At 48.9% G+C, this 13,482-nt stretch overlaps 1 protein-coding gene across 2 annotated transcripts in view; it reads right to left on the reverse strand.

Moving 5' to 3' along the window:
• Positions 1 to 13,025, reverse strand: part of Panx1 (pannexin 1) — a 38,382-nt gene extending 25,357 nt beyond the window's left edge. For both annotated transcript variants that reach the window (XR_009586770.1, XM_060369551.1), the window contains exon 1: positions 12,257 to 13,025. Coding sequence is in view for 1 of the 2 variants with exons in the window: in XM_060369551.1 (XP_060225534.1) it covers positions 12,257 to 12,437 (181 nt within the window). In the remaining variant the exon portion in view is untranslated. The remainder of the gene's footprint in view (positions 1 to 12,256) is intronic.
• Positions 13,026 to 13,482: the final 457 nt, after the last annotated feature.

Genomic DNA, 13,482 nt, shown 5'->3' on the forward strand with positions numbered 1-13,482 from the left:
AGACTAAACATTGCATCATGTACACACCATATGCCTCTTCACCTTGCTTCATTCATTACTCTTTGACTTGGAAACAGAGATCACTCACAGTTCAGGGAGGAGGGAAAAGTCACATATGAACGAGTGCACCTCCCATATCACACTGGTATCACCACCACCTCCCCAAGTACAACTGTGATGGCTTGAGTCTAAAATGTTCCCACAGGTTCATTTTAAATACTTACTCCCCAACTACTGATGCTATTTGGGGTGGTAGTAGAATCAGGGTGGGGGTGGTAATAGTAGAAATAAGCCACGAGGGTCAGGCTTCCGGACGTTACAGCCAAGGTCTCTAGTCTAGTCCAAGCCGCTCTCTGTTTCCTTGTCTACCACAGGGAAAGCTGCCACAACCATAGGGTCCCACAACAGACTAAACCTCCTTTGCGCTGGTGGACTGAGATCCCTCTGAAACCGTGAGCCAAGACAAAGCTTTCATCCTTTAAGTCATTTTTGTCAGGTAGTTTGGTCCCAGCAATATAACAGTACCTGATCCATACTGCATCCAATTAAGAAACCTGTGAATTGCTGCCATGATTTCTTCCTTACATGTGAGGCTGAGAGCATTTAGCTGAGCCAGTTGATACTTGGATAGATCATGATTCAAGCCTGAGTGTGTAGTTATATATATTCTCTCCCAACACCCTGGCATCCTAAGAATACATAACCAATAACTGGAGAGGAGAAAAAAACCAGACAGACCTGGGGCTGGATCGTGCCTGTATACTTAGACCCCATTAGAATGAAAGGTTAGCCAATGTACATGAACACATAAGAAGGCCAGAATCAACAACCCAGAAATCCAATCCTGAGCTGAGACCCAAGTTCACAAAAACAGTGTCATTTAAGCCATACAGCTAGGCTGGGCCGATGGCTCAGTGGTTAGGAGTACCTGCTGAGCAAGCATAAGGACCTGTGCTCCAATTCCCAACATCCACATAAAAAGCTGGGCATGACCACATGTGGGCCTATAACCCAGTACTATGGGGGACGGAAGGAGGAAAGCTAGGGCTTGCCTGGCTCCAGGGAATAAGGAAGAGGGTGACAGAGCTTGCCCAATCTCAAGGGAATAAGGAAGTGCTAGAGCAGAACACCTCATGTTCTCCCTTCATGTGTACTCACAGGTGTGCATAAACCACACATACACACATGCCAGAGCCAACAATATTTGTGGCTAGCAGCTGGCACACACAGATCTCATCCAAGCTCCTAGGCCTCTCTGTACAGAGCCAGAAAGGTGGTGGGAAGCGTCTGCCTGGAGCCTGCTTGATAGGAATAGAAACTGGTTTGAATGTCTCAACAGAAACAGGACATATGAGGGCCAGGCAGTAAATCCTTGCAGCAACGCAGACTGGCCAAGCTTCCAGCAGGGAAATGTGTTGGCCCTGGAATGTGTTTGCATTTTTAGAGGGTAGTCCGAGAAGCTGGCACAGACCCACAGTGGGCATGAGAAGTGGACACTGTAAAGGGGAGATGGGGGAAAGTTAAAGCTTACGAATATTGAAGAAATAGATGCTGTAAAGCCAGGGACAACTTTAGTACATGCCTTTAAGAACTAGCTGTTAGAATGGTTGTTGGGAATACAGACTTAATTTACTGGAAGCATTCTGGAAGTCCACTAAATGTGACCACGGGGATGTTAGCATACAGGGAAAAATCAGGTTAGGTAATCCCTGAAGAGAGATTTCTAGAATCACTTTTCTTTACTGTTGCTTAAAACAAACAAAAAATTTAAAAAAAAAAAAACATAAAATGATTATACTCAAGGGGCACTGAGTTTTCTTTTACTTCCTATCAAGTTATATAGCCTAACTTTTTTCATTTATAAAGTTTCATAAATTTTCTAGAGGCATGAAAGGAGTTGTCCACTGTAGGGCTAGCCACACAGTGGGCTCAGTCAGGAATTACCTTACAAGCTCTAGGACCTGAGTTTGATCTCCCAGAACACTTAGATGGTAGTCTGAGTTTGTACTCCAGTGTGGGGAAGGCAGAAACAGGATTCATGGGGCTTACTGTCCAGCCAGCTCAGTCCACTTCTCCAGTTCTAGACCAGTGAGAGAACCCACCTTGTTCTCTGGAGGAAGGGAGGGAGGGAGGGAGGGAGAGAAAGGGGGAGGAAGAAAGGAGGGAGGGAGGGAGAGAAAGGGGGAGGAAGAAAGGAGGGAGGGAAGGAGGCAGGGAAGGAAGGATGAAAAGAAGGAAGGAGGAAAGGAAGGGGAAGGAAGGAAGGAGGGAAGGAAGGAAGAAAGAAAGAACGAAAGAAAGGAGGGAGGGAAGGAAGGAAGGAAGGAAGGAAGGAAGGAAGGAAGGAAGGAAGGAAGGAAGGAAGGAAGAGTAGCTAGGGTTTTTATTTCTGTCAGCATGGAACAGGACATAGGCTTCTTGAGTCGCATGCTGTATTTTCTTCAGTGCACATATGATTAATTCCTCTGTTTAACTGATTATTCACTGGTTTTAACCTTCTAAAATTCTGCAACAAATCCACCACCACGAAGGTGGTCCTTGAGAAATGTGGACCTTATACTTAAAAATGCCTCAGCCCAATGCAAGATTCAGCAGTAGCTAAAGCCATCAGCTCTCCCTGAAAGATGCTGTCTAAACACTAGCTTTTATAATTCCTGATACAAAGAAACCTTTCTGTGGAGAAGCCCTTGAACATCTCCACTCCGTACTGAAAAAGAAAAAAAAAAAAAAAAAAAAAAAGATTATGACCATGCAAAGTAAAAAGAACCTACAATGACTGTCACCATTATGAGGACAGTGTCATGAGACTCCTACAAATCCAAGGACACAGATCACATGGGTTTCGCTAGGCAGATTCAGACACGCAAATGGCAAATGCTGTTCTCAAGGAGTCCTGATATAGAAAAGGGACTCAAGCTTGTATCCAAATAAGGTGTTACCTATGACAAGATCTTGGGCCAACACTACAGAAGCCAGAGCTTGGGGTTCCAGCCTTTCGAGGCTGCGTCTTCATGAGACATCTAAGCACTGCTAGCTCTCAGCAGGCAGCACAGGTTGGACATATCCAAAACTGAGAACAGCAAGAAGAAAAATGATGAACAGCCAAGCACCCCAGCATCTATGTGAACCACAGTTCTCCCTGGGACAGACCGGGGAATGCCTCTCCTAACTAACATCAGTGTCCTCAGGAGAGGTGCCTTCCGGTCACCTTGGACCCACCAGAGGATGTTTCTTGCTGTGGGGAACAAATACCTCAAGTGTGTTCCTACTGACTTTCTGCTCCCACAGTCACTGCAGTGCATGCACTGGGAGGAAATGGAGTTTTCCGGAGAGGAATGAAGCCTTAGGAGTGGGGAGACTGTTGGGAGCAACAGTCCTTGAACTCTCTCTGTCCAAGGCCACGGGAGGAAGAACAGCAGCCAGCGGCCAGTCCTTACTACCCAGTCACATCTCAGCAGAGCCAGGGATCCTGCTGAACACCTGAGTCTAAGTGGGAACCTGAGGGAAGCAGCAGCTGGTGGCTGCCCACGGTTCTCCAGCCCTTCGGAGCAGCTGGCTCCACCGACCACCAGGCCACTGAAAGGCTTCTGTCCTTGCCATTTGGTTCTAGCATTGAACAGGTGCTACCTTCTGGGGCGGTCAGAGGGGGAGGAGGGACAGCCTCCCAGCCAGAGCACAGCCTAGGAGAAGCTGATTAAACCAAGTATGAAGTAGATGTTAACACTGAAAGGAAATCTTTCAAAGCCATTTACTTCCTAATAAATTGTGTACAATAGTTTTACAACTACTGACACGAATGTGTCAGCTGACTAAATGTAAAAAGGAAGTAGGGCTCAGAAGTGAAAGTGCCCCCCAAATACTTTTAGCTTTAAAAAAAAATGTCTGCTGGGCAGTGGTGGCACACACCTTTAATCCCAGCACTCAGGAGGCAGAAGCAGGCACATCTCTGAGTTTGAGGCCAGCCTGGTCTACAGAGTGAGTTCTGGGCCAGCCAAGGCTACATAGAAAAACCCTGTCTCAAAAAAAAATAAATAAATAAAACCTGAACAAACAAAAAAGTTGAAGCAGGTACAGTGTCCCACACCTGTGATCTCAGCACAAGAGCGACGTAGGCAAGAGGACAGGGAATTTGAGACTGACCTAGGCTACATAAAACTGTCTCCAAAATGCCAGAAAAGAGCCAGGTGTGGTGGCGCCTGTCTGTAATCCCAGTAATTGGGAAGGCAGAGGCAGGCAGATCTCTGTGCATTGGAGGCCAGCCTGGTCTACAGAGTGAGTCCAGGACAGCCAAGGCTACATAGAGAAACCTGTCTTAGTCAATCAATCAATCAATCAATCAATGAGCCCTTAACCTGCTGACAGGAACATGGATTCTGAAGGGCTGCAGAAGTACCCCATCTGCTCTCCAAGAGTGGCCTGGCAACCTTGGAAGGGAACAGGGCCCCTTTTCAGAAGGGGGCCATGATGTTCATCTACACTAACACCACTCTGCTGTCTGCCTCTCTAATCTAGTTTCTTGTAAGTGTAGAGGAGTTTCCCGGAGGCTTGTGACAGAAGAGGGTTGAATGACAGCAGATAGCAGCTGTCATTCTGGACAGAATTCTACTAGGGGTTTATACAAACAGAAAACAATGCCACCCAAGCTTCTGAAGTTACTTTTTATAAAAATGTATTATATACCACATATACTGACAGGCAAAGGTCTTAATATTATTTAAGATAAATACTGCTTAAATTTCAAAGTTTTAATGTCTTTTAAAATGGCAATAGATATAAATCATAAACAAAAGCTTTTCTGAGACTCCCAACAAAATCCTGAGTGTTAGGCGTGCATGAGACCAGAGACTCTGAGAGCCACTGCTCCAGAGAAACGCTTGCACAAGAGCAGCACATGCAAGCTTGCCCTGAGCTGATGCACCATGACACAGCAGCTAAACGAGTGAGGAGCAGTCACCTCGAGAAAGCTCTACCCTGCTTAAGAATGTGGGCCCAGGGGGGTGGCTCAGTGGGCAAAGGCATTTGCTGCACAAGCCTGAGGACCCGAGCTGCACAGGGAGAGACTGGAGGTCAAGACAGGGAAAGCTGCCTGGATGCGGCCTAGAGTAGGAAGAGCCTGCCTGAACAAGGTGCACACACATGTACACACACACACAGGGGTTTAGTTTTCCAGTTATGGCTGGATCGTTAACAAACACACCCCAATACACAGACTAAAGCTAACTGTACAGCCTTTGGCAAACTACAGTCAACCTGATTTGTGCAGCTATTTCCTCTGGGCTGAAACCTTTCCTGCTAGAAGGAAATCGGGAGGCAAGGAAGACTCCGATCAAGTAACAAGGCCCCGCCCCAAGAACTATGAACAGTGACCCTCACAGGGAGGCATTTCTTGGAACTTCCTGCAAACTGAGCTGGTGTCCTAGGTACAGTTCTACTGCTGTGAAGAGACACCATGGCCAAAGCAACTTTTATAAAGGAAAGCTTTTCATTGGGGTCTTGCTGGCAATGTTAGAGGGTTAGTCCAGGATCATCATGGCAGGAAGCAGACAGACACAGTCCTGGAGCAGCAGCTGAGACCTTTACATCCTGACCTACAGGCAGCAGGCAGAGAGAGAGAGAGAGAGAGAGAGAGAGAGAGAGAGAGAGAGTATCTGTGTGATGGGACCTAATGTGAGGTTTTGAAATCTCAAAGGCCACTCTAAGTGACACACCTCCTAATCTTTCCCAAACAGTTCCACCAATGAGGGGGAAGGGGGAGCGCCAGGGAGCCATTGTTATTCACACACTACAGGCCAGGCTTTTGCCCCCACCTCACCCTCACCCGCCCCTCCACCCTACTTCACTGCCTTGACACACTGTGAAGAATGAATCTAAGCAGGTGGCAGGCATGCCAAGGGCATCAAGTACCAAGCTTCGGCTTCTGCACTCATGCTTCCCAAATCCCCTGACGATGATATGATATGCATTTAATTGATAAACCAGCATAAGCCGGGGAACAGGACAATCAATAAATCTACACAGAGAACAGTACAAAGAGTCCTAAGACAGATCCACCCATCCAAAGATGACTTTAGGAGAATCACTGTACATCAATGGCCTAGTCTTTGTTAGGGTTTCTATTGCTGTGATAAACACCATGACCAAAACAATCTGGGAAGGAGAGGGTTTATGCGGCTTATACGTCATCACTGTTCATTACTGAAAGAAATCGGGACAAGAACTCAAGCAAGGCAGGAACCTGAAGGCAGGAGCTAATGCAGAGGCCATGGAAGAGTACTGCTTACTGGCTTGCTCCACACAGCCTGCTTGGCCTGTTTTCTTATAGAACCCAGGACCACCAGGCCAAGTGTGGCCCTGCCCAAAATGGGCTGGGCCTCCCCACCACCAATCATTAATTAAGAAAATGTCCTATAGACTTGCCCACAACCTGATTTTATGGAGACATTTTCTCATCTATGGCTACCTCCTCTCCAATGATGTAATGTCAAGTTGGAATAAAACTAGCTAGGCTTCCTAGTAAGTGACAGTGGGGAGATAATCAATAATAGTCTTGTTATCTTACTGAAAGAACCAAACAGACCACGTGGTAAATGTGAAATAAAATCACTGAAGATGCTTAGGAAAAAAAATGGATGGTCACCTGCTATAAGGCTGAGACAGTATTCTAGCAATAATGGAGTTGAAGACATAAAATAAGTTTGGTTTTTTGTTTTTTTTTTGTTTTGTTTTGTTTTGTTTTGTTTTTGTTTGGTTAGCTGCTTTTGAGACAGTTTCTCTGTGTCACCTTGGCTGCCTTGGAACCAGGCTCTGTAGACCAGGCTGGCCTTGAACTCACAGAGAACTGTCTACCTCCACCTCTTGGGTGCTGGGATTAAAAGTGTGAGCCACCACTGCAGTTTCCTTTTTAAAGATCTGTACATTCCTTTATTTATCAATGAGTGTGTGAGGGGTTCTTTCGCGCCCATAAGGAGGTCAGAGTGCAAAAGCAGAAAAATGCATCAACATGCTGAAACTTCCAAGCCTGATACCTGACTCTGCAGGCATCAAGTCTAGACAGGACCCATGGCATGTGTTCTTATACTTGGCTAAAATACAAACTTAGGAATGCAAAGTCATTCTGGGAGATGAGTTCATCTTTCTGGAAATTGATATTGTTCTCATCTTTCCCTTCGGTTCGAAGAGAAGGGGAAATTTTTCAGAGATGATTACAAGCAAAACATATATGTCATAGCTGAAATTTGGAAAGAATTTTAGTGCATGTAACAGGGGGCTGTTCAAATGACCTATGGTTAGCCTACACTATGCTACAGAGGAAGACAGTGAGGGCTGTCAATAGTTCAGAGGTAAAGGCACTTACGCCCCAAGCCTAATGACTCAAGCCTGAAGCCCAGGACCAACCCACAAATTGTTCTCTTATCAACACACATGCACGTGGTGTGGCATGCATGTGCCCACACATGCACAGATACAGACACATTAAATAAATGTACACAAACAAAGCAACAATAATAATAATAATAATAATAAACCCAGTGAGGTGACACTTGTGTTCGGATCCCAAATTCACACTCTCCCAAATGTACCAAGTAGAGAGAACAGGTTACTAAGGCATAGCTGCTGCCTGTTTAATACATACAATGTATACATGCGGCGTCCAGAGGAGGAGGGCAAAGTGCACGGTGTCCACCACAGTTAGCTCTGCACAGTCACAGAGGACTATGAATTTACTACTTCCGCTTCACAGACACAGCCCAGGTCAAACACCAGTGCCAGAGGACCTCTCTCACCCTCTACCCCTCTTCCTGGCTCTTTGATTCTGAGTGTGACCTGAGGGTGTGCTGTTCTGGGGAAAGCTAAGTATTAGTCCAAGCTTAGACACACAGTATCAGTTAGTTATTTGCAGCAACTGAAGGGAGAGCTTTACTTGGCTCACAGTGGGATCCCTCCCCAGGGGAGGCATGGCAACAGACATCTCCACAGCAGTGGCAGCCACTAGCTATATCTCAATGGGCTGAAATCAGACAGGAGAGGGGGTAGAGCATAAACCTTAGGCCTTCCCTAAGGTGTACCCAGCACACGCTGCACAGATTGGGTGCTAGGCGAGGTAAGGGCTGGTAGAGAGGTTGGCACAGACTCCACCTTCTCCATCCCCAGTGGCACGATTTCAACTGTCTTTTGTGCAGTGGGAGAGAGGTATCCACTCCTGTCCCAGAAACAGGAAGACACACAGGGTATATACTCACACATAAGCGGATACTTGACATATCATATATGACAGTTTTTTAAGATGATGGCCTGGGTCCAACCCAGGAGGGCTTCTTTTTTTTTTAATCTTTTAGTAATTATTGACTGCATTTTATTCACTTTGTATCCTGACTGTGGTCCCCCTCCCTCTTCTTCTCCCAACCTTTTTCCATCCTTCCCTCCTTCCCTCTTTCCCTCCCTCCTTTTTCTTCTCCTATGCCAGGAGGGATTCTTTCTGGGTAAACAACAGAAACCTAAACTTTTTTTCAGAAAGCCAGTTTTTGCTTCTCCACAAAGCCGCAACCTCTCTTTCCTTTCTTAACAGTCAAAATGTGTCTAGAACAGCTGGTTAGCTCCAGAACTTCCACCCTGGTAACTATCATACAAAGTTTGCTTGCTTTGCTTTCCCACCAAGGTGCTGCTCTCTGTTGCCATAAGACAGCCCAGCAATTTGTTCTCCAGTAAACTTTTTGGTTTCTTTCTTCTTTCTTTCTTTCTTTCTTTCTTTCTTTCTTTCTTTCTCTCTCTCTCTCTCTCTCTCTCTCTCTTTCTTTCTTTCTTTCCCATGAAGAAAGTTGGGCAACTGCCCAACTGAGTTCTGAGTTCTTATGTTCAGTCCAACAATTTGTACTTGCCTGACTAAACTCTTCAAAATGTGAGCAAGGACTTGGAATTGAGCAGCATATTCCAGCCGCAACTTGCAGAGGGTCTGTACTCTGTAATTGTCATCACCATAGGGTCAGTTAGGACCAGTGAGCAGCCCCAGGTGTCTGCAAACACTACCCAAACCACCTTAACCAGATTAGATTCTCTCAGCTTCTCTAGACTACACCCCTCCTGAGAGAAACCACAACTCACAGGTAGAGTGGGCAAGGCAGGGACCCCTCTGCTCTCTTCGCACTGTAGACGTCACCAGCCCAGACGGCCTGTGTGAGCTGTAGCAGGGGCAGTGGTTAGGGGCACCACAGGATGGTGATTTTAATTAAGGCTTTCATGGACACTAGACTGCAAAGTGCAGAGAGCATTCCTGCCCACCTCCACACGGGTGGCTGCCCCCACCCTAACAAGTCTTCACACCTCTCAGCTGCGCCTCATCCTGCCTCACATGCTGGGAATCCTTCCTCAAAGCTCAACACCAACTCTTCTCGGCCCTGAAGCCCTCACTGTTCCATCTGCCTCATCCCGCAGCAGCCTTACGCGTACAGCCTTTGAACACTAGGAGCCCAGCTTGTAAAATCTTGTTTTAAGGGTGTTCCACAGCCAGCTGCTCTTCTAGGCCATCCCTGAAAGGCAGACTCTAAATGTGGCCTGTTTCTACATTCTGTTGCCAAGCACCAGCAGGTCGCACAACTGGCTCAATAAACACCTGATTGTGCCCGAGTCGGTCACCTGTCAGTCATTCAAAGAATGCTTGTAAAGTGGCTTTGATGTACTGTGCCACAGGGATGGATCAAGAAAAGACTAAGTACCTAGCAGGTGAGATAGCCGCACAAACAGGCTATGTGACAAGAGTATTCCAGACCACAGTGGGAAGGGTAGGACTAGGTCACATGGCCATGCTTGAAGCTGTCAGGTCCTGGCTGTCCTCCCCGGCAGTGTGGTGGCCAAACTGCTTGCTTCATTTAAGTGGCCCCACTACCTCTGCTTGTCTTATTTAAGGTTTCTATTGCTCCGCAAACACCATGACCAAAAGCAACTTGGGAAAGAGAGGGGTTATCAATCATGTCACTGAGGGAAACTCAGGGCAGAAAATCAGGACAGGAACCCGGAGGCAGGAACTGAAGCAGAAGCCATGGAGAAGTGCTGCTTACTGGCTTGCTCCTCTTGGGTTTCTCTTACACCCCAGGACCACCCACCCAGGGGTAGCACTGTCCAGTAACCTGGGCCCTCCCACATCAATTATCAGTCTGATGGGGGCATTTTTTTCAATAGAGGTTCCTTCTTTCCAATAACTCTAGCTTGTGCAAGTTTTCATAAAACTAACCAGCACACTGGGGTTATTATAATTTCTATTCTCATCTTTTTTTCTTTTTTTCTGGTTTGGTTTGCCCTTGATGTCACACAGTTAAACTGCACAAAATCAATCACTGATCTCCTAGGACTTCTGTTGGGTTCATCCCACACACCTGTCTTCCCCTCGAAACTCCTGAGCCCTTCAGAAGGCAAGGGAACCCACCTGAAAGTTCACCTAAGGGCCTGCCAGCCTGGTCCTCATCCTGAGGACCTCATCCCGGTCCTCATCAGAGCCTCATCCTGAAATCATACTGACGCAGGATGTCACAGGTTAGCAGACTAGAATCCAGCTGGATGGCAGACTCCACAGGCAGGGAGAGGACCATGCCTCAGCATCCTTTCCTATTCCCCACAGGGCAGAAGCAGAGCCTTGATGGCTGAGCCCACTCTCCATGGCCCCCAAGATACCTCTCACACAGCACATCCACCTGGAGCCACATAACAGACACAGGAGCCCTTCTGGTTGGGACTTTACAGCAATCATCTCCTTCCTCCCTGCTGGGCCTCTGCCCACACCGGACATCCAAGACTTGCTTCTTCAGCACAGGGACATTTCCTCCCGGGTCTTGAGGCCTGGCACTTGGTTCAGCCCACAGCTAGAAGTCAGAACTATCATCAGGACCCAAGCGACATTGTGGTTTTCCTTTCAGCAGAACTCTCCCTGCCCAAGAACCAGGAAAACCAAAAGCTCACTTCGCACCGTTCCTTCAGCAACTTTCTGCCACACTGACCCGCCATGCCCTTTCCTAACCAAGCCTTACCTCAACTCCAGTTTCCACCAGCCTGCTCATGCAGGTCTACATACACCTTTTGTGTAAGCCCACTCTCTTCTCTACACAGCCTATTAAAATCCAGGCACCAAGGAGCCTCCTATTGTTCACCCCACTCTCGGGACCCCTCATCTTCTTCCTCCACTCATCCCTCACCCACACACAAGACCTCAACTGATGCCCAGCACAGGACATTCACTTGCTCAGATCCTCCCTCTCTCCTCCCCCATCTATTACCTATGTGCCCTCATGGATACACACTGAATGCTATTGTCAGCCAGTCTGTCAATCAATAGCCTCCCAATCCCAAGTGAGTAAGCACCTGCCTTTCTGTGGTGATTTGACCCAGGCCCACATACCCTCAGCCTCTGGAGTACCCATGGAAGCCCGTGCTCGTGGCTGGCACAGCACTTCCAGCTTCCCTCCAGGAAGCAGGTAACTGTCATCTCAAAATGTTGGCAACAGGCTCACCTGGGCTTATCCACACTCCACCCACCCTGGCACAGGCATTCAGCAAGGTCCTGCCTCACCTGCAAATGCTGTTAGTTACTTGCCTGCAATTCACACACTCACTCAGGCTATGAAAGTCAGGACAGCCGGCAAATAAGACCACTCACTCATTCTGCCTCATGGTCTCGCCCCAAACACCAGACTTTGGAATCCCACATATTAAGCCGAAATGAAAATTTATGTGAAGGGGAATAGGTCATTTCCTCATCTTTCATTCATTCATAGCAAGGTCTAGATGGACCTCTCCTACTTCCAAGGGCAGATACTCTCCATCACACAAAACCCTAAGAACTCAAGTATCATTTCAAGGCAAAACAGTGAAACGGTACACTGTACGTGGAACGCTTGTCTTTACAGCGTTCCTGGAGCCACTCAGGAACTTCTTTGGTACGATATTTTATACGACTGCACAATTACTGAGGACAGCGGTAGAAAGAGCCGGGGGGTGGGGAGGCGCACGTCTAAGAGCAACAGGGCTGAATGTAAATTCCAAGCCACCAATATGGGGCGGAGGAGACAAAGGAACTGGAAGATGCCAGGTACGTCAACAGAGGTACCCAGGTCGCGCATAGGCAAATAAGGCTTCAGACACAAAATCTGGTACGGCCGGAGTGGCGAAAATATCCCGGCTGTGTGCACTGAGATCTCCTCTCAGCAGGCCCTGCCAACCCCAGACAATGCCAGCCTAGCCCAGGCTGCTCCCACGCCCCCCCGGGCCTCACCGATGGAGATCTCCTGGGCGAAGGCCAGCGAGATGAGCAGCAGAGGCAGACCCACAGCAATGCACGTGACCATCTTGTCCACCGCCAGCTCCAGCCGCAGCCCCTTGAACTTGGGTTCCGTGGGCTCCTTCAGCAAGAAGTCTGAGAACACGTATTCCGTAGCCAGGTGGGCGATGGCCATGGTCACGGCGCGCCGGGTGCAGCGGGACCAGCAGCCAAAGGCAGGCAGCTAGGACTAGGGGCCGAGTGCTCGCAGTCACCGACAGGGCGCGCGGCTTCCGCTTTCCCTTCCCGGGCTCCCGGGCGGGCCCCGCATCGCACCGCCTCGGCTGCCGCTGCGCCCACTTCGCAGGGTCCGCACGAGAGCCGCAGCTGCCTCGGACCCCCCGAAGCTACGCAGGGCGCACGAGCTCCGGAGCTCCGGCTGCAGCGATCACACCCGGGTGCTCAGCCCCCGCGCGTCCCCGGCGCGCGCGACACCAGGACTCTGGCCTCTCGGGGCGCGCAGGGCAACAACGCGCCGGGAACAAAGCACCCAGCGCCCGCTCTGCACGTTTGGCTCGGGGAACCGAGCTCTTCCGGAACCTACGCGGGAAAACCGGGTTCGGCGAGCAGTTTCCGGAAGCGCGCTGACGCGGGCGGGGGTGGGCGCGGCCGCACCGCGACCCTTGAGTCCGGACAGGGGAAGGATAGCCCCGCCCTGTCTCCCTGAGGACAGCCTCGGCCCTCCCATCCCTATGCCCTCAAGTCTTAACACATAGGATTTCTTTTTTCCCCAATCCTTTCTGCTGGCAGCCCCTTCCCCTGAGCGGGAGCTATCTATCCCCTTTCTAAGCCTCGCCCACCATTGTGTGGGCGTGGATGCAGAAGATGAACCCATCCATGTTTTGTGCACCTCTACAGGCTAGACAAGCGCTCTACCACAGCGCCACACCCCAGGATACAGTCGAGGTTCTGTAAAAACAAAACAAAAACAAGGACCAGCTGGTGCATACAAAGGTCGAGACAATCATGCGGTGTTGACCGAAAGTATGTTGTAGAGGGGGCCCTGCACCTTTCAGAGTTCTGTAATGGGGGATGGGGGATGAGAGCAGTGAGTGGTTTCCGGCCCAGCCCTTTGCGCTTTCCTCTACCTTCCTGTCCAAGGCAGTGGCCAGGGCAGCAGAGGCCTACCAACAGGTGGGCGTATGGTGTTGGGAGCTACAGAGAGCTGCTTCTGAGTACCT

Source organism: Meriones unguiculatus, chromosome 1 (assembly GCF_030254825.1).
Source record: "Meriones unguiculatus strain TT.TT164.6M chromosome 1, Bangor_MerUng_6.1, whole genome shotgun sequence".
Lineage (NCBI taxonomy): Eukaryota > Metazoa > Chordata > Mammalia > Rodentia > Muridae > Meriones > Meriones unguiculatus.